This window comes from Vombatus ursinus, unplaced genomic scaffold, assembly GCF_900497805.2.
Source record: "Vombatus ursinus unplaced genomic scaffold, bare-nosed wombat genome assembly UNPS02014797.1, whole genome shotgun sequence".
Lineage (NCBI taxonomy): Eukaryota > Metazoa > Chordata > Mammalia > Diprotodontia > Vombatidae > Vombatus > Vombatus ursinus.
This window is the reverse complement of record NW_020954575.1, coordinates 15,735,812-15,762,507: the sequence shown is the minus strand read 5'-3', so window position 1 is coordinate 15,762,507 and position 26,696 is coordinate 15,735,812. Positions and strand designations below refer to the sequence as shown.

Here is a 26,696-nt window from a genome sequence, read left to right as displayed (position 1 = left end):
TTTAATTTTTCTAATATTCTGATTTGTCTGCTGCAGTAGGAGAACATGTATTGGAGACCTTGGGGATATTTAACGTAGCCCTAAAAGTAACCAGTACTGTGGTATACATGATATTTTATAAGTAAAGCATGTTCTTTTCACTTGGATAATTCTGTGTTTCTCAGGTCCCAGTTTGGTAAAATTTTTGCCATTAATTGAAAACCATAGAACTGGGTTAAGTGTTACAGAGATGTACAGAGCATAAGAAAAGCTTTCTAAGAACTTTTGTGTCTATTCATCATCTAGAATAATATCATTTTAGAGTCAAAAGTTGTCTAATTCCACCTCCCCCCAATTCCATAATCTCTCTGACATCTAGCTTTTCTTGGCTAGCACATAATGTCAGTGATGGGGAGCTTGTTTCTTCATAGTACAGCCCATCCCATTTAATAATTGTAACTCATTTCTCATCCACATGACAGCTTTTCAGATATCTGAAAACAGTCATTGTGTCCTCTCTGAAGTCTTTTCTTCTTTCAGATACCTCAAAGTTTCATCAACCATTCTACTCATGACGTAGTTTCCATCTCCCTCGTTATACTGTTTGTCCTTTGTGCTCTCTCCAATTTTTCAAGGGCTCTTGAAAAAAAAATTAGCCTTGGATTCCAGGAAATGGTCAGTGTACAGCAGAACTGTGAAGCCTCCTTTACTTCTGGAAGCTCCATTTTTGTCCTTTCTCATTATTTTATGTTGGAAATTCTTCCTGGCTCCTTTTCACTTTGGTTTTATAGTCTGTAACCCAGCGCAGATGGGTGTAATGCAAAGAATGGTGAACTGGGAGTCATAAGAACAACATTTGAGATACAGCTTTGAACACTTAATTGGCAAGATGACTTTGGGCAGATCACTGAACTTCTCAGATCCTCAAGTTTCTCTGTAAAATGAAAATGATAACCAACATTTCCAACTTCATGGGGTTGTTAGGAGGATCACATAAAACAACTTTTGAATCAGTTAAACATTATAATATAAATGTTAGTTGCTGTTATTTCAATATGTCAGGATCTGTGTAAACACTCCTTTCATGCAGGCAGATCCCAACCCATCCATATCTTTTTTTTTTTTTTGGTTGTTTTGATAAGGCAGTTGAGGTTAAGTGACTTGCTCAGCGTCACACAGCTAGTAAGTATCAGGTGTCTGGTCTGAGATTGGATTTGAACTCAGGTCTTCCTAACTTCAGGGTGGGTGTTCTATCTACTGCTCGACCTCGCTGCCCCCCATCCATGTCTTAATAGGTGGTTTCAGGAGTTTCTGTGGCCAAATAAAATTTAAACCTGATAGCCAGCTTCTGGTGATGAGCCTCTCTGAGCTTAACCAATAAGGCCAGTCCTTGGGTAATAGGTGCACAGTGCATTTCAGGGCATACTTAAAAGTAGGGCCTGTCAGAGCTTGTATTTCTCTGTGATATAATGTCTGAAACCAAAGTCATCTCTATGCTACCATCAAGGAAACTTGAAGCAGGAATTTAGTGGAAATGTTCATTTTTGTCAGCTGTATTTTCTGACTATTGTTTTTTCTTACCCTGTTGTTCCTGTAGACCATGCTTGATGAAGATGATATGAAAGTAGCTGTGGATGTCCTGAAAGAGCTAGAAGCCTTGATGCCCAGTGCTGCTGCACATGAGAAGCAGAGAGGCTCTGAACACCGGTATATCTTTTGGATTTTCTTTTTGGAAAGTAGTTCTACTTGGCAGGCCAGTCCAAATACATTTTTAGACAAGTCCTCAGGATCTGTAGTGGCTCCTCACTGCACCCTTTTGGCCACTTTTACCACCCACTCCTGCTTCCTGCTGACAGATATTTGTGAGCAAATGCTAGGAAGTTTAGGAAATAGAAAAAACTCCAAACAAAAGGTCTTGAAATGAGAAGCAAAGCAAAATTTTTTGTATGTTAGTTTTCTGATTTGTTTTGGGTGCTGGACATGTACCGGTATTTATGGCTTTCACGGCTACCATCATATAGGTTGGTGTCTCATATATAAATATGCCCTATATAAATATGGTTATCACAACTACCTCATTTTGCAATATTAGTATTTTGTATGGAGGCATATAGAATATTCATATGTTATATAGAGGTTTCACAGCTGTAAAGTTGCGAGATCCCACTGTACTGTTATTTGGCCAATTATCCATTTATAACATTGTTCCTGTTATAAACTACCTATTTACCTCCTGTTGTAAACTAACTACACCCTCCAAATTTATTTCCTTTAATGTTCTGTCTTGTGGAACTGGTTAACAGTGTTAGGTGGGATATGTCTGAATTATCTAAAATCTATTTCTTTCTGATAGTGATAGAGCCAAAAAGAAGAAACGAAGTCGGAGTCGAAGCCGAGACAGAGACCACAAACGGAGACACCGGTCTCGATCAAGGTCACGTTCTAGAACTCGAGATAGGAATAAAGGGAAATCTAGATACCGATCTAGGAGCAGAAGTCAAAGTCCTATCAAAGACCGTAAGGACCGTGATAAATATGGGGAGAAGAATAATGACAGATGGCGAGACAAACATGTGGACCGGCCTCCTCCTGAAGAGCCTTCTATCGGGGACATTTACAATGGCAAAGTTACCAGTATCATGCAATTTGGGTGTTTCGTACAGCTGGAAGGACTAAGGTAACATCTAAAGCCTTTTATGTCTCTTCAAGTAGTAGACAGAATGTCTTCTACACTCATTTGGGCTTTTTACATTAAAAAAATAAGTATAGGTGGTTTGATTGAGGATTCTTCTTTAGTCCAATCAATCTTCTTTAGTCTATTCAAAAACTGTTTTGGGGCTGGCATGTCCTTCCAGAAGCCATCTTACCCTTTCTTCTCCTTCAGACAAGACTGGCCCTTTCCTTAGTGAGACACAGGTGGAGATGGAACTCATTTTCTTTTTTTTAAGATGCTTCCCAGGGAAGGAGATTTGATGGCTTCCTTCAGTAAACTTGGCTTCCATTGTTGTTAGGAAGTTTTATTTCACCTCAGTCCCTTCCACTAGAATTTAAACTTTTTCCTTTAGTTTTGCCCTAATGACATTTGAAACCACTAGGAATTATGTATCTTCCTTTTGTACTGCACAGGAAACGGTGGGAAGGTTTAGTTCACATCTCTGAGCTTCGTCGGGAAGGTCGAGTAGCCAATGTTGCTGATGTTGTGAGCAAAGGCCAGAGGGTTAAGGTGAAAGTCCTGTCTTTCACTGGGACCAAAACCAGCCTGAGCATGAAGGTAAGGCAGGAGAGGTAGTCAGCGTAATAGAGGGTGTCTTTTGCAAGGGAGGTGGCATTGGGCACTTTCATACCTGGTGCCCTTGGAAACGTGAGGGTGGAATGTGAACCCAGAGGTTTTTGTTTGCCGTAGGATGTGGATCAGGATACTGGAGAAGATCTGAACCCAAACCGACGGAGGAACCTCGTTGGGGAGACCAATGAGGAGACCTCTATGAGGAACCCCGATAGACCAACGCACCTCTCCCTTGTCAGTGCCCCAGAAGTAGAAGATGACACTCTTGAAAGGAAACGCCTGACTCGAATCTCAGATCCTGAGAAATGGGAGATCAAACAGGTGGGGGCTCTCATGTTTCCTCTACTTGTTTTTAATTATCAACACTTAGAGCCAGGAGTTTTTCCTGTAAGTGGGAGTAGTAGGTTCCAGAAAAGATGAAGGTGGGGGACAAGGAAGGTCTGACAGCAACTGTGCAGAATCAGAAATAATGATCTCTCACATTTGCATAGCATTTTGCAGTTTATAAGAGACTTTACTATATGCTCTCATTTGCTTCTCAGTAGATTATAAATGTCTCTTTTAGATATGAGGTTACATAGGTAGTAATTGGCAAAGTCAGACTGAGAACAAAAGATTTCTTTCTGTTTTGCTATTTGGCCCAACTCTGCCTTAGTAGATGATTTCAGTTAATTACTGAGGCCAGTGTTTTGTATATTTTTGCCAGCACCCCACAAATTACCTTTACTTCAGGTTTAAAAAGACTTTGTTTAAAAAAAAAAAAAAAGACCTAAGAGAATGAGGGCTCTGACTTCTTCAGGTGAAGGAAAAATGACCTCAGTTCTTCATTAGAAAGCTTTATATTCACCTTCACTTAGTCAGTTTCTACACCAGCAAACTACAAATGATGCTGTTTGCCTTCTGTATAGATGATTGCAGCCAATGTACTTTCCAAAGAAGAGTTTCCAGACTTTGATGAAGAGACAGGAATCCTTCCTAAAGTGGATGATGAAGAAGGTAACAAACTAGTTGGGTTAGGTTGGACTAGAAACAATCAAGAAAGTATTTTCAGGTTGAGGTGTACAGGACTAGCCAGTTTGTAGCTTGGTTTGTGTTAGAAAAAGGTATTTTGAAAGTGCTAAGTAAATACTCCCAGAAAAGCATTTTCAACATGCTTGATTTCATGTAAAAGTTCCAAAAAGCAATTAGATTGAGATGTATGCCAGCCCTCTGAAGAGCATGGGAAGGGGGAAAGAAAGAAATTGTTTTTATTCCTTTTGATACCAATTAGTTGAAAGGCTGCTTTCTTTTGAACCTAATTACTGTTTAGGCCTTTGGCAATATCCTTGATGATGGTGGTTTCTTTTTATAAGTGTTACCTAGGTTTTGGTGAAAAGAACGTGGGTTTCTTCTTTTGTTCAGTCTTCTTTTTGTGGGGATTTTAGATGAAGACTTGGAGATTGAACTGGTTGAGGAAGAACCTCCGTTCCTGAGAGGACACACCAAACAAAGCATGGACATGAGCCCCATTAAAATTGTCAAGGTGAGAAATGCTGGACGTAACCTGGAAACCTCAGAGGGACTTCATTCTTTTAGGATGAAAAAATACAGTCTCCTCCGCCCCCCCCAATTTATTATTTATTTTTAGCATTCTTTTCTTTTTAAATTTTGAGTTCCAAGTGTTCTCCCTCCCTTTCATCCCTTTTCCACCCACCATGAAGGCAAAAAAAAAAAAAAGATATCAGTTATACAGGTGAAATTATGCAAAGCATATTTCCATATTAGCCATTTGCAAAAGAAAAAGAAAATAAAGCAAGAAAATTATACTTTTGTTTGTGCTCAGAGTTCATCATTTCTCTCTCTGGAGGTGGACAGCATTTTTCCATCATGAGTCCTTTGCAGTTAACTTGAATCACTGTATTGATCAGAATAGCCATGTCCTTCACAGTTGATCATCGTTACAACATTGCTGTTTCTGTGCACAATGATCTCCTGGTTCCTCTCATTTTACTTTATCAGTTCATATAGGTCTTGCCATGTCCTTTCTGAAACCATACCCCTCATCATTTCTTATAACACAGTGGTACTTCATCACAATCATATGCCCCAACTTGTTCAGTCATTCCCCAGCTGATAAGTATCCCCTCAATTTCAAGTTCTTTGTCACCACAAAAAGAGCTGTTATAAATATTTTTGTATAAATAGATCCTTTTCCTTTTCCTTTGATCTCTTTGGGGTACAGATCTAGTAGTGGTATTGCTGAATCGAAGGATGTGCACAGTTTTATAGCCATTTCGGCATAGTTCCAGAATGGTTAAACTAGTTCACAACTCCACCAACAGTTCATTAGTATACCTATTTACTCTCCTCCCTTCCAGTATTTGTCATTTCTTATAGGTGTGAAGTGTTACCTCTGAGTTGTTTTAATTTGCATTTCTTTAATCAATAGTGAAAACTTTTTTTCATATCTTTCTGAAAACTGCTTGTTCATATCCTTTGACTATCAATTGGGAATGGCTCTTATTTTTATGAATTTGACTCAGTTTCCTATATATTTGGGAAATGGGACCTTTACCAGAAAAACTTGCTATAAATTTTTTTTAATATTCATTGTCTGTGGTATCTTTTAGTAAAATGAAGTTTCCCTGATTATTTCTTGATTTTTGTTTTTGCTCTGAGATCGTGATTGCTGCCTTTTTTTACTTCTGCTGAAGCATAATAGATTTTACTCCAACTCGTTATTTCAACTCTGTGTGTTTCTGTTTCAAGTGTATCTCTTGTAAACAACATTGTTGAATTCTGGTTTCTAATCTATTCTGTTTTCTGTTATCCGCTTCTGTTTTATGGATGAGTTCATCCTGTTCATATTCAGTGTTATGGTTACTATGTATTTCTCTCCATTCTGTTTTCTTTTCTTTATCCTCTCTCTTTTTATCTTGTCCCTCCTCAGGAGTCTATTTTACTTCTGACCACTGCCTCCCTTAATTTTCGTTCTTATCATTCCCCCCAGCCCATATTTTTTATTCCCTTCTTCTCCTATTTCACTATTGTGTAAGGATTTCTATATACAATTGAGTGTGTGTGTGTGTGCGCGCGCGCGTCTCCCCTCCTTTAACCATTTCTAGGTTCAAACATTGTCTCCCTCCTCCCATTTTCCCCTCCACGATAAAAGCTCTTCCTCGTGCACCTCTTTTACATGAGAAAAATTTCCCTATTCCACCTCTTCCTTCCCCCTCCTTCCATTGCATCCTTCTTTTTTACACCATTTTTTTTGAGATCATCTCAACATAATCAATTCACTCTCATGCCCTCTGTCTATGTAGAATCCTTCTACCTACTCTAACAGTGATAAAGTTCTTAGAATGTATCATCTTCCCATATAGGAATATAAACTGTTTAACTTTATTGAATGTCTTATAATTACTCTTTCATGTTAACCTTGAGTCTTGTGTTTGAATGTCAGATTTTCTATTCAGCTCTGGTCTTTTTTTATCAGGAATACCTGGAAGTCCTCTATTTCATTAAAAATCCATTGGCTATAATATCCCTGGGAGTTTTCATTTTGAGATTTCTCTGAGGAGGAGATTGGTGGATTCTTTCAATTTCTATTTTACCCTTTGGATCTAAGATACCTGGTGCAGATTTCCTTCATAATTTCTTGAAATATGATTTCAAAGCTTTTTTTGACTGTGCTTTTCAGGTAGTACAATAATTCTTAAATTATCTCTTCTCAATCCATTTTCTTGGTCAGTTGTTTTTCTGATGAAATAGTTCACATTTTCTTCTATTTTGTCATTCTTTTGACTTTGTTTTATTGTTTCTTGATGTTTTATAGAGTCATTAGCTTCCGCTTGCCCAATTCTATTTTTTATTTTCTTCAGTGAGCTTTTGTACCTCTTTTTCCATTTGGCCTATTCTGCTTTTTAAGGAGTTCTTTTCTTCAGTGAGTTTTTGTGCCTCTTTTGTCATTTGGCCAATTCTGTTTTTTAAGGTGTTATTTTCATCATTTTTTTTTGTGCCTCTTTTACCAAGCTGTTAATTCTCTTTTCATAATTTTCTTGCATCACTCATTTCTTTTTCCAATTTTTCCTCTACTTCTTGAAGACTTCCAGGAATTTTTTTTGGGCTTGGGTTCAATTATCATTTTTGTCTGAGGCTTTGCTTGTAGCTGTTTTCACATTGCTGTCTTCTGAGTTCATGTCCTGGTCTTCCCTGGCACTGTTGTCTCTTTTTATGGTCAAATTCTTTTTGGTGTTGTTTGCTCATTTTCCAGTTTATTTCTTGACTTTGAACTTTATGTTAAATTTGCACATTCCTCACCTGGGGGTGAGGAGGCACTGTGCCAAGCTTTAGGCTTTTTTTTATGCTGCTTTCAGAGCCAGTTCTGGGAGTCTGCAAGTTTTTAGTGCTTCCAAGGTACTGTGATCTGAGGAGAGGTGTGGTTACTGTTCTTGTGGTCTGCATTCTGGTCTTTACCTAGGAAGGGTCTTTTTTCCCCTGAAGGAATAAGTCCTAGCCTAGAACTCCATATGGCAATAGAGTTACCAGTCTGTACCAGCTACACTCAATGTCAGCAAAGGGTCCCCTGAAATCTCTTTTCTGACCATCTCCACTCCCCACCCTCTTACTGTCTCTGGGCTGAGAGCTCCTGAAGATGCTCCTGCTACTGCTGCTGCCACTGTCAAAATAGAGTCTTAAAGCTGGTTATTTTATCTGTGTAAGCCATCACCCTTGGACCTGGTGCTGCAGCCAGACGTTTCCCAAGAGTCAAGGTCGAATGAATTCTGAAGGTGTCAATCTTTAGCACATTTTATCATTCACATGTGGTTTGTCTTATTGTCACTGCTGTTACCTCATTCTGTGGCATCTTGAAAAATAGAATAATCGTCTTAAAGCTTCAGAACATTTTTAAAGGGTTCATTTTGCTACCAAAGGTAGGCCACATTTCATTTCAGCAGAGCTTTTCTCAAGGTCTGCAGAATAGGTGCTGGGAGAGATACAGTTTAGCTATGATTCTGTCCCTGCTCCTGGGGAACTTAAAGTCTAGTAGGGGAAATTGAAGGCTGTCCTGCTTGAGTGGGGTAGAACCTCAAACAAGAATTCTCATGGTTTTTTCTCCCATTCTCCTAGAATCCTGATGGCTCCCTGTCCCAAGCAGCCATGATGCAGAGTGCTTTGGCCAAAGAAAGGAGAGAGCTCAAACAGGCCCAGCGTGAAGCAGAGATGGACTCCATCCCTATGGGACTGAACAAACACTGGGTGGATCCTCTACCTGATGGTATGACCCTGGGGGAGGAGTGCTATTAGGGGTTCTCTTGTTAAGGCTCCCAAGGGTAGAAGAAAGCCATGAAAGGCCCAGGTTGGAAATTAATGCCACTTTTTTTTTGTAAATGATTAAAACTGAAGCTAAACCTTTGTTGATGGGGATGGTGTTCTGCAAGAGGTTTATTTGTTTGGGAAAATGTCCCATAGTCAAGGTGTACCTACTTTTATTTTTGTTGTTGGAATTGAACATTTTCTTTTGATGTTTTTTTATACCACTATCATTTCCTAAATGCTATAAAAAATTATGAAACAGCATTTGATTCAGTAGAGTAAAACATCTCCTTAAGGACTTTCTTCCAGAAAGGTGCCTCCTTTCCATATTCAGAATCATTCCAAACTCCTTGCAAGACATAACAATAAAGTCAGCAGTCATTTGTTTAGTGACTATCTCATCATAAACATTAGGTGGAGCATGAGGAGGTGAATCCTCACCAGAGGTGTTTGCCACTGTGTGAGTGGAGATCCAGTGCAGAGTCCAGGGCGAGGAGGGATGCCTCCTGGATAACGAGGTATCCTCAGGTGGCTTGTCTTTGTGTTCAGCATTGTGCGCTTTGCATCCAGTCCTAAAGCATTGCAGAGCCTCCCAGGAGAGAACTCTTACTTCAAAAGAGTTTTAGCCGTATTCTCTACATTGGAAAGAACAAGTGGATGAAGAATGTCTCTTGCCTGACCTTGTTGTAAAGGTTATCCATCTATGTGTGCACGCACACACGTGCATCTGGAGGGAAGCCTGAATTGGCTTCAGGAAATTGCATAGGTCTTTAATGATCTCAGACTTCTGGGAACAGGCCCTTCTTTTTATTACTGATATTCTACCAGTGTAGTAGGACTATAAAACAGGAAATTCATCGGTTTCTAGAGAATTGAAAATGATTATCACACAGAGTATAATGGAGACAGGTGCAGGGTGGGTGTGAGTAGGCTTCAACATGTAACCTTAGTGAAGGAAGAACAGGAGTAAAGGATGTTAGTAGGGAAATGTATGATAGGGAAGTATAAGCTGGTCATGTGGCAAGCCTGAAGAATGACAGGTGGTTGTGTGAGCATGCCATTGGTATCTTACTGATGTCAGGAGAAAATGAGACAGGCTTCCAGTTTGTTGGGCAAACTCTCTGTGGTGCCTTTATGAGAGATCTTGAACAAGAGTTATACAGGATTAGCAAGTGTGGATAGGTTGTGATATGCATCTCTGTGGTACAGTGGATAAAGTGCCAGGCCTGGGGTCAGGAAGACTCATCTCTGTGAGTTCAAATCTGGCCTCAGACACTTACTAGCTGAGTGACCCTGGGCAAGTCACTTAACTCTATTTACCTTAGTTTCCTCATCTGTAAAATGAGCTGGAGAAGGAAATGACAAATCACCCTAGCATGTTTGCCAAGAAAACCCCAGATGAGGTCATGAATAGTTGGACACAATTGGAAAACGACTGAATAACAAAAATGCATCATTGGAGAAAATGTCCACATTGAAGAAATCACAGATGTATTTGTACATTTGAAAAACACTTAACAATAACTGATTCCCCATAGAGCTCTTTGTAACAAAACAAAAACAGCAAAACAAATTGACACAGCAGAAGTGATAGGCGGCATATGTAACAAATCCAAACCCACTATTTTTCTGCTGAGAGTACGAAAAAGGGTGTTTGAGCATTCATCTTCTAGAACCAAGGGTAGCCATTTTGTGTGTAAAACAGTTTGTTAGTGTTGTTGCCATTTATATTATCATAGTCTTCATAAGCTTTGTTTTCCTGGTTGTAGAAAGCCAAGCTTTAAGAAATCTAAGCTAATAATTAGCTTTGTGGGGATTTCAGTCATCCTGAGGCAGCAGCATGTGGGTTGTCCTCCACCTGTCATGTTAGTCTTGTACCCTGGGTCACAGGCAGTGTTGAGAAGTGTGTTTGGCGGCGTGCTCAGTGGTTTGTTTTTCTCTCTAGTGGATGGAAGGCAGATTGCTGCCAACATGCGGGGCATTGGGATGATGCCTAATGACATCCCAGAATGGAAGAAGCACGCTTTTGGGGGCAACAAAGCGTCTTATGGTAAAAAGACCCAGCTGTCAATCATTGAGCAAAGGGAAAGTCTCCCCATCTTCAAACTTAAAGAACAACTTGTTCAGGTGAGAAGTTATTTTATGGCCAAGTGGAGAAGGACCTCGCCTAAAGAGGAGAGGAGGCCTTTTGAGGGCAAGGTTCTCTGGAAGAGAGCATGTGGGAATCTAAAGATGATTATGAAAACATGGGGGGACATGCTTAAAGGAACATGATTTAAGTTTGAAAACGTTTCTTTAAAATCTGTGTCTCATTACAAAACTTGTTCTCTATTAAAAACGAAAACATTTGAACCTAGGAACTAGAACAAAGTTCTCATTTGTCAGAACATTGTGCTAAGTGGACCATAGTCCTGGACCGTGTACAATTAGCACTGGAATATAAGCTAGAATGGTAAAACAGCCTCTGAGTCAGTCAGGGCAAAGCATTTGTGTTTCTCTCAGATGGGGGTGTTTGTTAAAATTCATTAACAATTTCTTACCTGTTTCTAATGCTTCTTAGGCTGTTCATGACAATCAGATTCTGATTGTTATTGGAGAGACAGGTTCTGGGAAGACAACACAGATCACGCAGTACCTTGCTGAGGCAGGTTACACATCCAGGGGGAAAATTGGATGTACACAACCTCGAAGGGTCGCGGCGATGTCAGTGGCCAAAAGAGTGTCTGAGGAGTTTGGTTGTTGCTTGGGACAAGAGGTAAGAGGCCAAAGAAAGCTGCTACTGAAGGGCCTGGTGAAAAGCTGGGAGATCTGGATTTTACTGTGTTCTTCTACTGTCAAATAAAATAATGAGTCTGGCTATGCAGGACAACCAGCTGACCTGGATATTCTGTTTTAGCCAGCTTGAAGATTGCAAGGACAAGGAAATTTAGGTTTAAGTAGGAGGTTTCATTTCTTGCCTATTCCAGGTGGGTTACACTATTCGTTTTGAAGATTGCACTAGTCCAGAAACAGTCATCAAGTACATGACAGATGGGATGTTGCTCAGGGAGTGTTTGATTGATCCAGACCTCACTCAGTATGCAATCATCATGTTGGATGAAGCTCATGAGAGAACCATTCACACAGATGTGCTCTTTGGATTGTTGAAAAAGGTACCTAGACAGCTCCTGGTGGTGCTATCTTCCAGCAGATGGGAGCAGCTTGGCGGGAGGTTGGGGGGAGATAATCGGTCCCACAATGGGTTGTGAAAACCATTCTTTTTTGGTTGTGTGTATTAATATGACCAGAGTCCCTTTTTTTTAATAGACAGTGCAGAAACGGCAAGACATGAAGCTGATTGTTACCTCTGCCACATTAGACGCCGTGAAATTTTCCCAGTATTTCTATGAAGCTCCCATTTTCACCATTCCAGGCCGAACATATCCAGTGGAAATTCTCTACACTAAAGAACCTGAAACAGATTACTTGGATGCCAGCTTGATCACAGTAATGCAGATCCATTTAACTGAACCACCAGGTGAGAGAATGGGACTGTTTTACTCCTAGACTAATATTCCTGGCTATGGATGTGTCTCTTCCCCAGCATTTTAACTGATCTCTTGAAGGGCAACACTTTCATGAGAAATGTAATTGCCAGCTGCTGCTTGACTTGGTCTTGTTCCTTTCCTGCCTAAATACCACTACTCATTCTATGCAGGTGACATCCTGGTGTTTCTGACTGGTCAGGAAGAGATTGATACTGCCTGTGAGATCTTGTATGAACGCATGAAATCTCTGGGTCCAGATGTACCTGAATTAATCATCCTTCCTGTGTATTCTGCTCTACCGAGTGAGATGCAGACCCGGATCTTTGACCCGGCTCCTCCTGGTAGCAGGAAGGTAGTACCCAATTGATTCACATTGCTTATGTCTCTAATGATTTTTGAGTAGTCATGTTGAGAGCTGCTTAAAGTTAATGTAAGCTTTGTTTGTTATTTCCTGTTCTCTTGGTCCACCTTGTACTGTCTGACTGCTCCCCAGTCTTCTTTGCTAGATCTTCATTCAAGTCATGCCTGCTCACTCTGGTTATTCCCCAAGGCTCTGTCCTGGGCCCCTTTTTCTTTCTGTTCTACTATATCACTTGATCTCATCAGTTCCCATGGGTTCAGTGATCATAGATCTATGCAGATGATTCTTAGATCTTTCATAGCACTAGTCTCTCTTGACCTACAGGCCCACATCACAAGCTGCCTGCTAGACATTTTGAACTAAATGTCCTATAGCATCACCAAAGTAGGACTCACTATCTTTCCCCCCAAAACCTACCCTCTTCCAAAACTTTCCTATGACTTTTAAGGGCACTGCTATCCTCCTAGTCACCCTACTTTACAGCAATATGGTGTCATACTTGACTCCTCACTCTCACTCACCCTGTATATCCAATCAGTTGCCAGATCTTAACATTTCTACTTGCACAACATTTCTCATAAACATCCCTTCTCTCCACGTATATAGCACCACCAAATTCAGGACTTCATCACCTCTTACCTGGTCTATTGCAGTAGCCTTTTTATTATTATTATTTTTTTTAATTTTTTTTATTTTTAGGCAGTTGGGGTTAAGTGACTTGCCCACAGTCACACAGCTAGTAAATGTCAAGTGTTTGGTCTGAGTCCGGATTTGAACTCAGGTCCTCCTGACTTCAAGGCCAGTGCTTTATCCACTGCGCCACCTAACTGCCCCAGTAGCCTTTTTTAAAAGTAAATTTTTATTGATGTATTTTGTCTTTCCCACTGTCTGGTTATTATGTGCAATGTCCCATATCTTTGGTCCCCCACTGATGTCTTCTCATAGCTTTTCTTTGGGGCCAAGCTTGGTGGTTACAATTTTGTAGCATTCAGTTTCCGTTATTGTTGTAGTCATTTTGTGTATTGTTTTCTTGGTCCTGCTTACTTCACTTGATATCAGTTCATATAGGTCTTTCTGTGCTTTTCTGTATGCTTCATGTTCATCATTTCTTACAACATAGTAATAATCCATTACATTCATATGTTATTTGTTTAGCCATTCCCAAATCACTAAGCATCTACTCTGTTTCCTGTTCTTTTGCAAGAGTCTTTTTTGAAAACTCTCCTCCATGATGGAGAAGAAAAGAAAAACAAAGCCCCTGTTAAAAACATGTATTGTCAAGCAAAACAGATATCTATATTAGACATGTCCTAAATAAATAAATATGTGTATGTACATGCATTTACATGTGTTTGTATATGTGTGTGTAGAGAGGTATTCAGAGTGCAGAATGAGGGGGTGTGTGTGTATCAAAAGATGGGTAGCATATCTCATCTTCTAGAACTTGGCTGGTCATTATGGTGATCAGAATTCCTAAGTCTTTCATTGTATTAATTTCTGCCCTGGTTCTGTTTGCTTCATTCTTACAAACAAATCTTCCCAGGTTTCTCTGAACTCATCAGCCATTCCCCGGTTGGTGGATACCCCACCCCCCACATTCTCGTTCTTTATCACCTCAAAAGTGGTATAGATATTTTCGTATATTCTACATGAGAGGTTTTCTTGCTTAGGACTAATCTCTCCTTTAATCTGCCCTTCCTCGAATTTCCCCTTCTTCCTTTCCCCTTTTCATCTCCTGTTTCCCTGTTGAATGAAATGTTATTTCTGTGCCCAACTCTGTGTAAATGTGTGTGTTTGTGTGAGTGTGTCTTCTTCCTCTTTCAACCAGTTCAGATGAGAGTGATGTTCAAGTTTCAGCTGTTCCCTCCTCTTCCTTCTTGTTGTATAGGCTTCTGCTTGTCAGTCTCAGTTCTGAGATGATTTTTCGTTACCTTCCTTTCCCTTCCCCCACCTACTGTAATCTTTCAAGTTCATCAGGTTCATCGGTTGGCCTTCTGTCTACTTAGACTCTCTGATCCCTGATAATAATAGGGAGTTTTCATTTGGGGGTCATCTTTGAGGAGGTGACTGATGAATCCTTTCTATTTCCACTTTGCCCTCTGGTTCTAAGAGGTCTGGACCATTTTCTTTTAAGATTTCTTGAAATTGGATGTCTAGGGCCTTTTTTTTGGTCATGATGTTGAGGTGGTCTAATGAGTCTTAATTTTTTTTCTTGGACTGTTTACCAGGCCAGTTGTTTTTGCCTTGAGATAGTTTTCCTTTTTTCCCTCTATATTTTCAGTCTTTGGACTCTCTTGTTGATAAATGTAGTAGTTTGCTTTTCTTTGGTACATTCTAATTTTCAGGGAGTATGTTGCTTGAGCAAAGTTTGGTACCTCTTGTGGAAAGTTGTTAATTTCCTTTCCAATTCTTTTTCTCAGTGTTCGTATTTCTTTTCCCGTTTCCTACTCTAGTGCGGTCCTTTCATTTATAAACTGTTTCTTCATCTTTCTAGGAATTTTCTTTGAGGCTTTGCTTTTGGAGTCATTCTCTTCTTCTGGATCTGTATTGTGAGCATCCTTGTCACTTGCTTTTTGCAGTGGGATTATTTTTGGTTTTGCTCATTCTTTCAGCCTGTTTCCTGACTTGAGACTTGTTGTTAGGGTCAGGCTCTACACACTTTTGGAGGGAAGATATGGGCTGGTGCTGTTGGTTGCTTTCTTAGGCTCTTGAGTATTGCATTGTTCTAGGATCTTGGGGACAACTAAGGTTGGGGACAGCTCCCAGAGCGATCTGATCCATGGCAAAGTCTGACTGCCGTCCTCCTGGTCTGAGTTCTGTAAGCTCCTGCCCTGATTTTAGATCTGAGGAACAGTGGACTGCTGCTGGACTCAGCCCCTGTTTGCCATCTGGGAAGCTCTGCTAGTTAAGAATGACATTGCTGTAGGCTTCAGGCTGGGCTCTAAGCTGGAACTGAGATCCATTTCTGTTCCTGAGGGGTGCAAGGCACACTGCTGCCGCCTGCTTTGCTCTTAGCACATTGCCTAAGACCCGGTTCTGCTCCTTTGCCACCCCTCAGCACAGGTCCCCTCCTCTCCACCCAGGATCTCTGACTGGTGCCAGAGCTGCCAGTTGGCAGCTGTCTCTTGGCCCAGGATGAGTCTGGCATCTCCTCTTGCCTTGGTGCTCAGCTTCTCCCCATGTAGAGTTCTCTTGAGTGGCTTGTTTCTGGGCAGACCCTCTCCCCAGTGGCCGCAGGCCTCTCTTTTCTCCCTTGGTATCAGGATTCAGTCTGGTGCATTTTCTGGATGTGAATGGAGGAGTTGAGGGTGTGGGGGGGGTGGGGCGTTGCTTGCTGTATGCCTTGGTATTCCACCATCTTGATTCCCTGCCCTGTGTGTAGCCTTCTAATTGATCTTTTAGCCTCAGGTCTCAGTGCTTGTCACAGAGCTGACTCTAGGTAGTTGCTTACTAAATGTTTATCGACTTCATTTGACTCTCCCTACTCCAGTCCATTCTCTATAGAGCTGTCAGTGATTTTCTTAAAGTATGACCACTTCCCCCTTTGCCCAGTGAACTCCTGTGGCTCCCTGTTACCTTCAGGTTCAAAACAAAGTCTTTGATTTGGCATTTAAACCTTTTCACCGCCTGGCCCCTTCCCTTACCTCTGCCTCCTAGAATCCCTGGCTTCCTTTGAGACTCGGCACAGATCCCACTAGGTCCAGGAGGACTTCCTGGTCCCCCTGTCAGCTGACCTAGCATCTCTCTTCTAAATATGTCTTACTGTTGTTCAGTCATTTTTCAGTCATGTCTGACTCTTCATGACCCCGTTGGGGTTTTCTTGGCAAAGATACTGGAGTGATTCGCCATTTCCTTTTCCAGCTCATTTTACAGGTGAGGAAACTGAGGCAAACAGGGTTAAGTGACTTGCCCTGGGACACCCAGCTAGTAAGTGTCTTGAGACCCAATTTGAACTCACAAAGCTGAGTCTTCCTGACTCCAGGCCTAGTGTTCTATCCATTGCGCCTCCCAGCTATTCCTGTCTATGTCTTGTATGTACTGATTTATTTGCATGTTGTCTCCCCCATTAGAATGTGCCCTCCTGGAGGGCTGGGACAGTGTTTTTGCCTTTCTTTGTTTCCCCAGGGCCTAGCACAATTTGTGACCCATAGTAAGCCCTTAAAAAGTGTTGATTGGTTGATGGCAGCTATCTTTTCTAAGCATTAAGTTTCTGTGGCTAAGCTATAGGTAGGCAGTCTTTTGGAGCCAGTGTGATGCTGGCATGCTGTAAGCTGTGCTACAGCCTCCTCTCAGTGACTTTTCCCAAGGCATCGTCTTTTATTAGCTAGGCTTCTGGGTAGAAGAATTGTGGCAGTACCAAGGCAAGACTAATAACCTTTTAGATCATGTAAATTGCTGTACCCAGCTGATGAAATTTCTCACCCTCCTTTTATGGTTGGAAAATTTTCTCCCATGTTCCACATATGTGAAAAGCCCATTTTGTAGTTTAGATGTCCCTGAGGGCAAGAGAAAAATTTCCTTTTGCATTGGCTAATGCGATACCAGAAAATCTTTGCTTTCCCAAGGCACTGGAAAATTAAAATTTTAGTAATTTGGCATTGGGTCTCGACAGTGAGCTAGATAGCAATTTTATCCAAGTAAAATGGTCTTTGATCAGCTTTAGTTTTTCCCCTTTTCCTCCCCCTCCTTGTCCTTTCTCCCTCCAGCTCAGGCATGATTTTTCCTCCTCACAGAATTTGTGAGCTGGAAAGGACCTCCTCCTCCCTTCCCCCTGCCATCAGGCAAGGATCCCCAGTCCTTCCCAGATAGAATTGTCTTCTCTGTTCGTCGTCTGAGCCTCCAGAGGGGAGAGGTACATATTTCTTTGGTGATGTGTCCCAGTGTCTCACACCCTTTGATTGTAAAGTTTTGCACATCTGCATTGCTCTTTGAGCAGAAAAACAGCTGCCACAACTAGTTGTGTTTCTCACCTGCAGGTTGTAATTGCTACCAACATTGCTGAGACATCTCTGACTATTGATGGGATCTACTACGTGGTGGACCCCGGGTTTGTGAAGCAGAAAGTGTACAACTCCAAGACTGGGATCGACCAGCTGGTGGTGACTCCCATCTCTCAGGTACACAGACTCGGCCCTCATAGGAGTGGAAGTCAGCTCTCAGATGGGAGTTGCCGGCAAATTTTCTAAAAGATTTGGTTGGATTTTTCTTAAAAGTTTTGCATGTTATGCTTTTGGATTTTACAGTGTTTTTAAAGATAAGTTTTCTAAGTGATGATATTATACCTTACTTTTAAGCTGGATAAGGGGAGTGTTTGGGGGTGTGCTTGTGAGTTTTAAATCTATAGAGTAGTATTTTTCAATTTCTAAAATTGTAGATTCTTTTCACAACTACTGATTTGTACTCTACCATGTTCCAGCCTAGCCTACCTAGGTGGAAGAACACATTAAAAAAATACATAGATACAAATGACCAAGACACTAATAATTTATGGCAGATTTGTTTTCTAATAATTGTAACATCCTGCTAATCAAATTACAACAGCAAAGGACAATAGTAAAGCAATAGTAGAGAAACAGGTTGATAAATTGTCTGTTGCCCTTACCGTTTTTTAAAAGTTTCAGTGAGAGACTTGGAGCCTCTATAGACTATTAAGGCCCTGGTCCAGTCAGCTGGGTGTCATTCTAAGGTGCTGCTGGTCATGGTGTTTTTCTGGGTCATATGGGCTGGGTGTGAGCTGAAAGCACTTAGCGTGTCCTGGTCAGTCTTCCCTCTAGTCCCCCAGACTGTCTTTTGGTTATAGCTGCAACAGAAGTTTCCACAGTCTGGCACTCTCTGTACTTCTGCTGCTTGGATTTAGTGGCTGCTCTGTTAGAGCAGCTCTCCTGCCCTTGGTGTCTTTGCCAGGCTACTGTGGCTGCTGGGCCCACGACCATGCTGCAGGTGTTCACACCCTCATTGGTAGTTGCTTTATTTTAGATCATTCTTCAGCAGTTGTTTGAATATCCTGCTATGAATAGGATTACAGTTAGGACATTAGTGGTCTTAGAAATGATCTGAATGGTAGTGGAATAAATCAGGCCCCATGTATAATTTTGCCAGTAGCCTATTGCCTACTTATTATGATTTTCTCCACCTCAGTAACTGCTTAACAGGTGTGCTATTTCTTCATGTTCACCTTTCTAGGCGCAGGCAAAGCAGAGGGCAGGCAGAGCTGGGAGAACAGGGCCCGGAAAGTGTTACAGGCTTTATACAGAGCGTGCCTACCGAGATGAAATGCTGACCACCAATGTGCCTGAGATCCAGAGGACTAATTTAGCCAGCACGGTGCTCTCTCTCAAGGTAGACATCACTGTTTCATTGCATGGAGTGTTGTTGGTCAGTCATTTAGTTGTGTCCAACCCTTCATAACCCTGTGGACCATCCTCTCTGTGGGGTTTTCTTGGCAAAGATTCTGTAGTGGTTTGCCATTTCCTTCTCCAGTGGATTAAGGCAAACAGGTCAAGTGACTTGCCCAGGGTCACACAGCTTGTACATGTCTGTGGCTGGATTTTAACTCAGATCTTCCAAACTCCAGGCCCAGAGCTCTATCCACTGAGCCACCCAGATGCTTCCAGGTGTGAGTGTTAGTACAACCCAATTATAAAGCTTTTAGTAAATTAACCTCAGTTTTATGAATCTCCAGTTAGTACTCAAGTAATATCATAAATCAATTACTTTGAGTCAAATGTAAATAACTGGGATAAGAGGTTGGACTGTAGCTGAGCCGATATATCTTCTTCAGCTTCAGTCTTTTTCTTTCTTAGGATTAAAACAAATTGGTCATTTGACTTTTTAGGACTTCAGTTACTAACAGTAAACATTTGAAAAATGTCAATAGTATCAAACCAAGGTTCCTTCCAATTCTAACAGTCCTGTGACAGTAGTTTCTCAGAGTCTTAGTTTTCAAGCCTTTCCCACTCTTTAGAAAAGTCAAAACAAAACAAAATAAGCCAACATCAAAAAAAAATTTTAAACTAAGTTGTAAGATCAGAATACAGACTGGTCCTTTGGGAGCTTGGTTTTCATTCTGAATCATTTCTCCTCCTCTCCTAGTCCTCAGTGGAGAGCTTCATTCTCTCTTGGCAGTGGCAGCTGCAGGAGTAATTTCCCAGATGATGGCATTGTCCCCATGACAATTGATGTTACTCCCGAGCCCTGTCACTTTATTGGTGCAGAGTGCTCTGCCGTAATTTATTATTTACCCTCTGTGAGAGGAGGGAGGACAGAGCTTCAGGGGAAAAATCTACTATCTTCTCTACTGTCCTAGCAGAGGATGTGATAGCCAAAAAGAGTGTTCATTCAGTGAGATAAGTACAGTGAACATAAATCTTAGGAACTTTGGGGAATAGAAAAGAAATAAACTCTGGATCTGTTTTTGAGATTCTTAAAGGCCAACTGGAGAAATCGTATAAGACGGTGTGCTGTCTTTTCTAGGGCATGATTTTTGAATTTCTGTGAAATTACATACTTTGCTAAAGCCTAATTTTTGTCAGGGACAAAAATCACGATTTCTGAAAGGTGGAGTGATGTTGTCTTCCCCTCTTCTAAGCCCTGGGGACCCATGACCTGCTCTCCTTTGGCCTGTTGGCTACTATTCATTTCTTTGGTCATCTTTCTATTTTGCACTTGAGGAACCAAGTGCCTCAAAGGGAAGTGTCTGAAAGTCTCTGTTTTGTCCCCGTAAGTAGTCATTTGGAATGCCTGGTAAGTGGGGTGACGGTGTTTCTCTCCTTTCCGATCCAGGCCATGGGTATCAATGACCTGCTTTCCTTTGACTTCATGGATGCCCCCCCAATGGAAACTCTGATTACAGCCATGGAGCAGCTGTACACCTTGGGAGCCCTGGATGATGAGGGCCTGCTCACCCGTTTGGGCCGTAGGGTGAGTCACAGGCTCAGCCTCAGCTCTCTCTTCCTTGCTCCTTGTTCCCCAAGTGTCGGTCTCCTCTGTCAGTGAGGACGTGGGGATCCCTGGGTGGGCGTGGTTTCATTCTCAGACTGCAATCCTGAGCCTGCACGTCTCACCTGGTCTCCAGATACCACTCAGGAGTCTTGCTTTATAAAAAGCTGCTTCCTTTCCCTAGTCTAATACACTCTGGTCAAAATTGGTTTCCTCGGGTGTGAGTTTTATGGGCCAAAAGCTTAGATTTAGTCCATTGCCGCCTGCCTCCTGACTGTAGTTTGTTCTTTTGCACTTACAAGCCATTGGAGGTGGGGTCTGGGGAAGGCGTGTCCCTGGGTGTGTCCTTTCTTGGTGCCCTTCCGGGAGGCCTCCTGAGGGGAAGCAAACAGTTTCTCTTTCTCCCTCTAGATGGCAGAGTTTCCCTTGGAGCCAATGTTGTGCAAGATGCTGATCATGTCCGTGCATTTGGGCTGCAGTGAGGAGATGCTCACCATTGTGTCCATGCTGTCAGTGCAGAATGTCTTCTACAGGCCCAAGGTAGGGGAGTGCAGGCCTGCCTTCTCAGGGCGTCCCCTGGTGACAGGCACACTGAGCTGGCTTTGTGGGGGACTTTCTTGGGGGAGGCCTGGGCAATGGCCCTTTGGATCTGAATTGGGTAGGAATGAGTAGCTGTTGTGAAGAGAATAATCTTGTGCTCCATTGATTGGCAGGACAAACAAGCCCTTGCAGATCAGAAGAAAGCCAAATTCCACCAGACTGAAGGTGACCACCTCACCCTCTTGGCTGTGTACAATTCTTGGAAGAACAACAAATTCTCTAACCCCTGGTGTTATGAGAATTTCATACAGGCTCGCTCCTTGCGCCGAGCCCAGGACATTCGTAAACAGATGTTGGGCATCATGGATAGGTGAGCCTAAAATCTGACCTTTTTTTTCCTCGTTCTCACCATGCAAGATCCAGATTTATTGCAGAATCTTTTGGAGTGGCTTGGCATAGAGCAAGTGCTTCTGTTCTTCTCCCTTTTGTACATGATTATTGACTTCCTCGTCCCTACGTATGCAGCTGCCAACCTTCTTCCACCAAAAAAAAAAAACCCCACTCGAAACCAACGGCCGCCAGCAAACAAATGAACCCATCTCTGGGTCTACTCCATTTTTTTTAGACCTATTCTTTTGTTACAAGTGAGTGCAGCGATGCAGATTTTTGCTTTTAAAAATCCCACAAAGAAGGACATATTCTTTGTGATTAAAAAAATAAAACCATAATTTTACAAACCTAATGGAAGGAAACTGGCCTTAACATTGAGGCCTTAGAAGTAAAAATTCTGTTTGGGAAAGTACCTGAGTGATTTGGGCTTATACTTTGCCCAATCTGTAAAGCATCTGTCCCTCTTTGACATTTAGTGGTGGAAGTAAGAATCTCCTGTTGTTTGGAGTGGGGGAGAAGAGAGATACTGAGTGTGTGTGTGTATGTGTGTGTGTGTGTTTGTGTATGTGGCCAACCTCTGACAACAGATCAGTCCCATGTCTTTCTCCTGTTTTCCTTTGTTCTGCTGCATAGGCATAAACTGGATGTGGTGTCCTGTGGCAAGGCTACAGTCCGTGTACAGAAAGCCATTTGCAGTGGTTTCTTCCGAAATGCTGCCAAGAAGGACCCACAGGAGGGCTATCGAACTTTGATTGACCAGCAGGTGGTCTACATCCATCCCTCCAGCGCTCTCTTCAACAGACAGCCAGAATGGTAGGCCAGCAGTACATAATGTAGGACATTCAGATGGTGGAGGAATCCCCCCAGTACATTTCTGTGTATGAAAGAACAAAGACTAGTGACATCCCAGCTCTCGAGATGTGCTGCCTTCCACAGGACGTCTCAGTTCCCCTCATTATTAACAGATAATCATGTGAGACCCCTGCAACTTCTGGATAAATTGTCCTTTAAATTTACAAAACTAAAATATATATTTCTGTGCTCTTTTCAGCACTTCTTCTAGCCCTAATATTTCTAAGAGGTCTCAATAGGGGAATCATTTTCTTCCAGTTCTTATTAGCCTGACTGAATACTCTGAGGCTGTGGATCTCTGGGTATATTTACATTGGGATAATTGTTGCAATTCACCATTGGTGTGAGTCCCTCATTTGCAGGACAGACAAGGTCCTTTGGTTCACAAAAAAGCCAAGTTCCACCAGACCAAAGGTCTAGAATGCAGTGTCATATTAATGATAAGCAGAGCTCAGTGGAAAAATAGAACCCAGAGAGTGCGTGAATGGGGGAAGGTTTCGTAGGTTTTGGTGTGGAGCAGTGTCACATAACCCCACAGTTCTGAGTCTTGTGTTCATCTGTCCCCAGGGTGGTATATCATGAGCTGGTGCTGACCACCAAGGAGTACATGCGGGAGGTCACCACCATTGACCCCCGGTGGCTGGTGGAGTTTGCCCCAGCCTTCTTCAAGGTCTCAGATCCCACAAAGCTCAGCAAGCAGAAGAAGCAGCAGCGCCTGGAACCCCTGTACAACCGCTATGAGGAGCCGAATGCTTGGAGGATCTCACGTGCTTTCCGGCGGCGGTGACAAGGGAGCTGTGGGCTCTGACACAAAGTGCTCAGTTTCAGGTCCCTGCTGTAGGACTAAGGCCTAGGACTCTAGTGACTTTTGTTTAAAATGCACCACTGGGAGTACAGCTGTCCTTGGGTTGAGAGGCCCTAAAGCCAAAGCAGGACATCCTGAACTTGACTCTCTTTTCTTTCCTTGTGGTGAAATCCTCAGAAGACAGGAGTTCACCTTGGCCTTGAGATACATACTACCCTCTTGGCTGGGGCGAACTTGGGGCCTGTGAATGACAGGTATGTAGCACCTTTTTCTGCAGAACTGGACCAGGAGGAATTGTTACATTTCTGAATAGCTCATGCTACAAGATCCTCAGACCAGAGGACCCTCACATGCCAAGCACTCACATGCCCACCCATCAGCCCAGTGCTTGAGGACTTAACAGCAGAGCCACTGATGGTACTACCCTAGCTTTCCATCTACTCTCCAACCTGTTTCTTCAGGCTTAACTCTGGAAATATGCATTTGTTTATTTTTAAATACATATGTATATATTTTTTCCTACAGTTATTTCTTTTAGCTCAAATGTTAGTATATTGGCCAGTCTCCTGGGGAAGGGGAGATTTAGGATCTGCAGCTTGGGAGCACATGGTAAAAGATCTGGCACCCCCTCTTCCCTCCCCCTTCCCCAGAACCAAAGTCCCTTGCATCTGGGCTGGGCTTCGGCAGCACACACATTCAGGCTGGGAGTCTTGTCTTTCAGCGCTGTCTCTAGCATAGTTAAAAACTATAGGTCACCCCGTGATTAACCTCATCCATTCTACAGAGCGCTTCAGTCTAGGGGTCTGAGTGGTTACAGATGTTGAATATAGAGGGTTTTTCACCCTATACAATATGTAATGTGTCTTATTTCCTCTTTAAAAATGCTAAGTGACATCACAACTTTTTATTTTATTTAATTTCCACCCCCATCACCCCCTTCCACAAAACAGGCCTAGTATTCCCCCAGGAACTCTTGTGAATTTTAACAAAGAGGCTTTCTGTGACAAAACACACATATGCACACACAAACACCTTCTTGGAGATGGGTTGTGGATGCTTAACAGCTGTACTCTGAGTCCTTCTGAAGCAGGACCTGAATTTCCTTTTTCCTGACTCACCTTTCTTAGGTCTTTATGGGGGTATGCCTCATCTAGGCTCGTTCTTTCTCCAACCCCAGAAGGGCAAGCACTGCCCTGTTTGAATAGAAGGCAGCACCTGTATGAGGCACTGACGTGGGGAAAGCTGCTTTTGTGCTCAGGAGGTGCTGGGGAATAGAACGGGCTCCCCAAAAGTGACCCAAAAGTATAAGGAATCACTGAGGCCCACGGTGTGTCCTGGCATGTTTCAGGTGTGGTGTCTGTCTCCTGCTGTTCAAGCTTTCAGTGTTTGGAGGGGTTATTGAACTCTAATTGGTTCTAAATTTTTCACATTGGACTTCAGGTGGTCATTAGGACATGTTTTCTCAAACGAAAACACCTCTCCCCTCGGTGCTGTCTGGTTTGTTAGCTGGGCCTCCATCATTGGCTTTGCTTCTCCTCTTGTCCATTTAGGGAGGGAGTTCCAGGTTTCAATGCAGTGTAAAGCTGGGGTCAGGTCTGAGAACCAGCTTTATCCTTTGTGTGACCTGGGCAGGCTTATGACTTAACCTCCTTGGGCCTTAGTTTCCTTTTCAGTTAAGTGAGAAAATTAGGCTTAGGTGATCTCTAAGATCCTTTCCAGCTCTAAATCCTCCAGTCTTCTATGCTGCTGACTTGTGGGGGAGCAGCTATTAGAATCAAACAGTGTGACCTTATTAGTGTCCATGTCTGAGCTTTCCTTCCCGCTCACCTTTTTGTTGGTTTGCCCCTAAGTTGAGCTGAACTCTTTTGAGCATCTCTCTGAAAATCCTGGCCACCTGCTGCGGAACAGACTCCCGACTTAGCAATTGCTCAGGGCTGAGGAATTACTTAGGGTGTTGGGTAAGTTCCCTCTTCTCCCTCCACTAGGTGCATCTTTTCCTTTTCTATGTGAGGAGGTTTAATGTTTGAACCTGAAGGGTCCTGAGAATTTTGAGCCCTGAAGAATCAAGGTTGTTCTGGGTTGACCTCGGAATGGTCCAGCAGAAACAGTCAGCTTGAGGGCCTTAGGAGCAAAGACCTTATGTTTTGTAAAGCTTGCAAAGTGAGGCCAAGAGGGGCCTGGGAATAGAGGTGACTGGGCAGAGAGAAACACAACTCAGCAACCTCCCTCCCTGTCCATTTCCCCCCAGATCTGGCCATATGATAGAGGGCAAGTCAGGTGTTCCTGGACAAAGCTGGAAGTGGACTCCTTTATCATCCTACCTTGTGGTCATTGAGTACAGCTCCCCCTTTCCTTATCGACAGTGCTACCGTGCTACAGGGGCAATATGTGACGTTTTGATTCATTGGTGGGAGGGGGCAGCTTGGCCGGCCACCTACCAAGTCCAAAGACAGCTGACAGTGGTTTGGGTGGCCATGTAGAATGCCTCCTGGCTTCCAACTCTGTGTGTGTTCCAGTTACCTCCTCTTGGAGAGCTTGGGTGAGACACAACCTTGTGGCCTCCTCACCCCTCGCCCACGCTGGGGACCCTGCTGAGTCTACAAGCCCTTCTGACCTTCCTCCAGGAAAGATCAACATGGATTGTGGAACTGAGGGCCTGTGTAGATTCCTTCCCCGGAGCTGCTTCCCCACCCTGTCCATTTCAGGACAGAGATGGTGCTCTCCGGAAGAACTGTGGTCAAGATTGGACTGTGCCTCTTGCACAATGGGGTGCTTGTTTCCCTTTCCTTAGGTCGTTTTTTTCCCCGACATTGGGTGATGGCTGGGGAGAGGATAGGGATCTCATGCTGTGAGCTGGAATCTTCCTGGTTATGAAAGTCTATTATTCTCAGTGGCCCAGCAGGTACCCAAGCTTGGGAGTTTCCTGCTCTTTTCATCTGATTTGTGTTGTGAATGCATATGTGCCTGCATATGCATGCATATATTGGATCTCTGTGGGGTGTATACAGGGATAAGGAATCCTCCGGCCCACAGCTTGATCTCATTCAACCCACAGTAACCTTGCTTTGACCACCTTCACTGTATGAGATGATAATTTCCTCCCAGTGGACTTCCACTTACTTGGTCAAGCTTCTCAAAGTTTAAGGATTAGGGCAATTGAAGAGCAGTGAACAATGGCTAATCCTACAATTAGCTTTTCAAGGGGCATCGAACAGCAATTTAATTCAGTCTATTGACTTTTTTTTTCCTCTTATCTTTTCCTTATCTGCCTCTCCCTGTAATATTTTTCCTTTTCCATTTTCTCCTTCCCCTTGGTGTAGCCTCTGGCCATAATGTGACATTGATGTATATTTCTGTTATTTGTATATTTAATGAAGTTTATGTTCCCTGTCTGGAATTTTTAAAAAAGCAAGTGAATTGGAAGCATTCCCCCCCCCCCCGAAAATATAAAATGAAACATGTTTTTGACTTGTGTGTGGCTCTTAATCTGACTTCTTCTGTTCCCCAAAGGAAGAAAGATCCCCCTTCCAAGCTGTTATGTTGTGTCTAACTACAGAATCTTTTAAGGGCTATGGTTAGAGAAGTTTGGGCCAGATCTGTACCAAGCTACTAAATCACTTGGGATTTGGTTAACCAGCTTGCATGCTAACCTGCTTTTCTTGATGCTTTCTTTGCTTTGTGAGGTTGTAGTGGTTCGAAAATACAGATTTATCTGGAGATCGC

General features: G+C 42.6%; 1 protein-coding gene across 1 annotated transcript in view; it reads left to right on the top strand.

Annotated features, from left to right (window-relative positions):
• The window catches only part of DHX8 (DEAH-box helicase 8), a 30,747-nt gene extending 4,313 nt beyond the window's left edge, over positions 1-26,434 (top strand). Inside the window, exons 5-23 of the mRNA XM_027870382.1 lie at positions 1,577-1,686; positions 2,333-2,656; positions 3,106-3,250; positions 3,383-3,586; positions 4,174-4,261; positions 4,690-4,787; positions 8,375-8,522; positions 10,506-10,687; positions 11,121-11,315; positions 11,527-11,712; positions 11,867-12,077; positions 12,258-12,439; positions 17,425-17,565; positions 18,632-18,787; positions 20,231-20,368; positions 20,798-20,926; positions 21,100-21,296; positions 21,950-22,129; positions 22,736-26,434. Of these exons, the coding sequence (XP_027726183.1) occupies positions 1,577-1,686; positions 2,333-2,656; positions 3,106-3,250; positions 3,383-3,586; positions 4,174-4,261; positions 4,690-4,787; positions 8,375-8,522; positions 10,506-10,687; positions 11,121-11,315; positions 11,527-11,712; positions 11,867-12,077; positions 12,258-12,439; positions 17,425-17,565; positions 18,632-18,787; positions 20,231-20,368; positions 20,798-20,926; positions 21,100-21,296; positions 21,950-22,129; positions 22,736-22,955 (3,234 nt within the window). The 3' untranslated portion in view covers positions 22,956-26,434. The remainder of the gene's footprint in view (positions 1-1,576; positions 1,687-2,332; positions 2,657-3,105; positions 3,251-3,382; positions 3,587-4,173; positions 4,262-4,689; positions 4,788-8,374; positions 8,523-10,505; positions 10,688-11,120; positions 11,316-11,526; positions 11,713-11,866; positions 12,078-12,257; positions 12,440-17,424; positions 17,566-18,631; positions 18,788-20,230; positions 20,369-20,797; positions 20,927-21,099; positions 21,297-21,949; positions 22,130-22,735) is intronic.
• Positions 26,435-26,696: the final 262 nt, after the last annotated feature.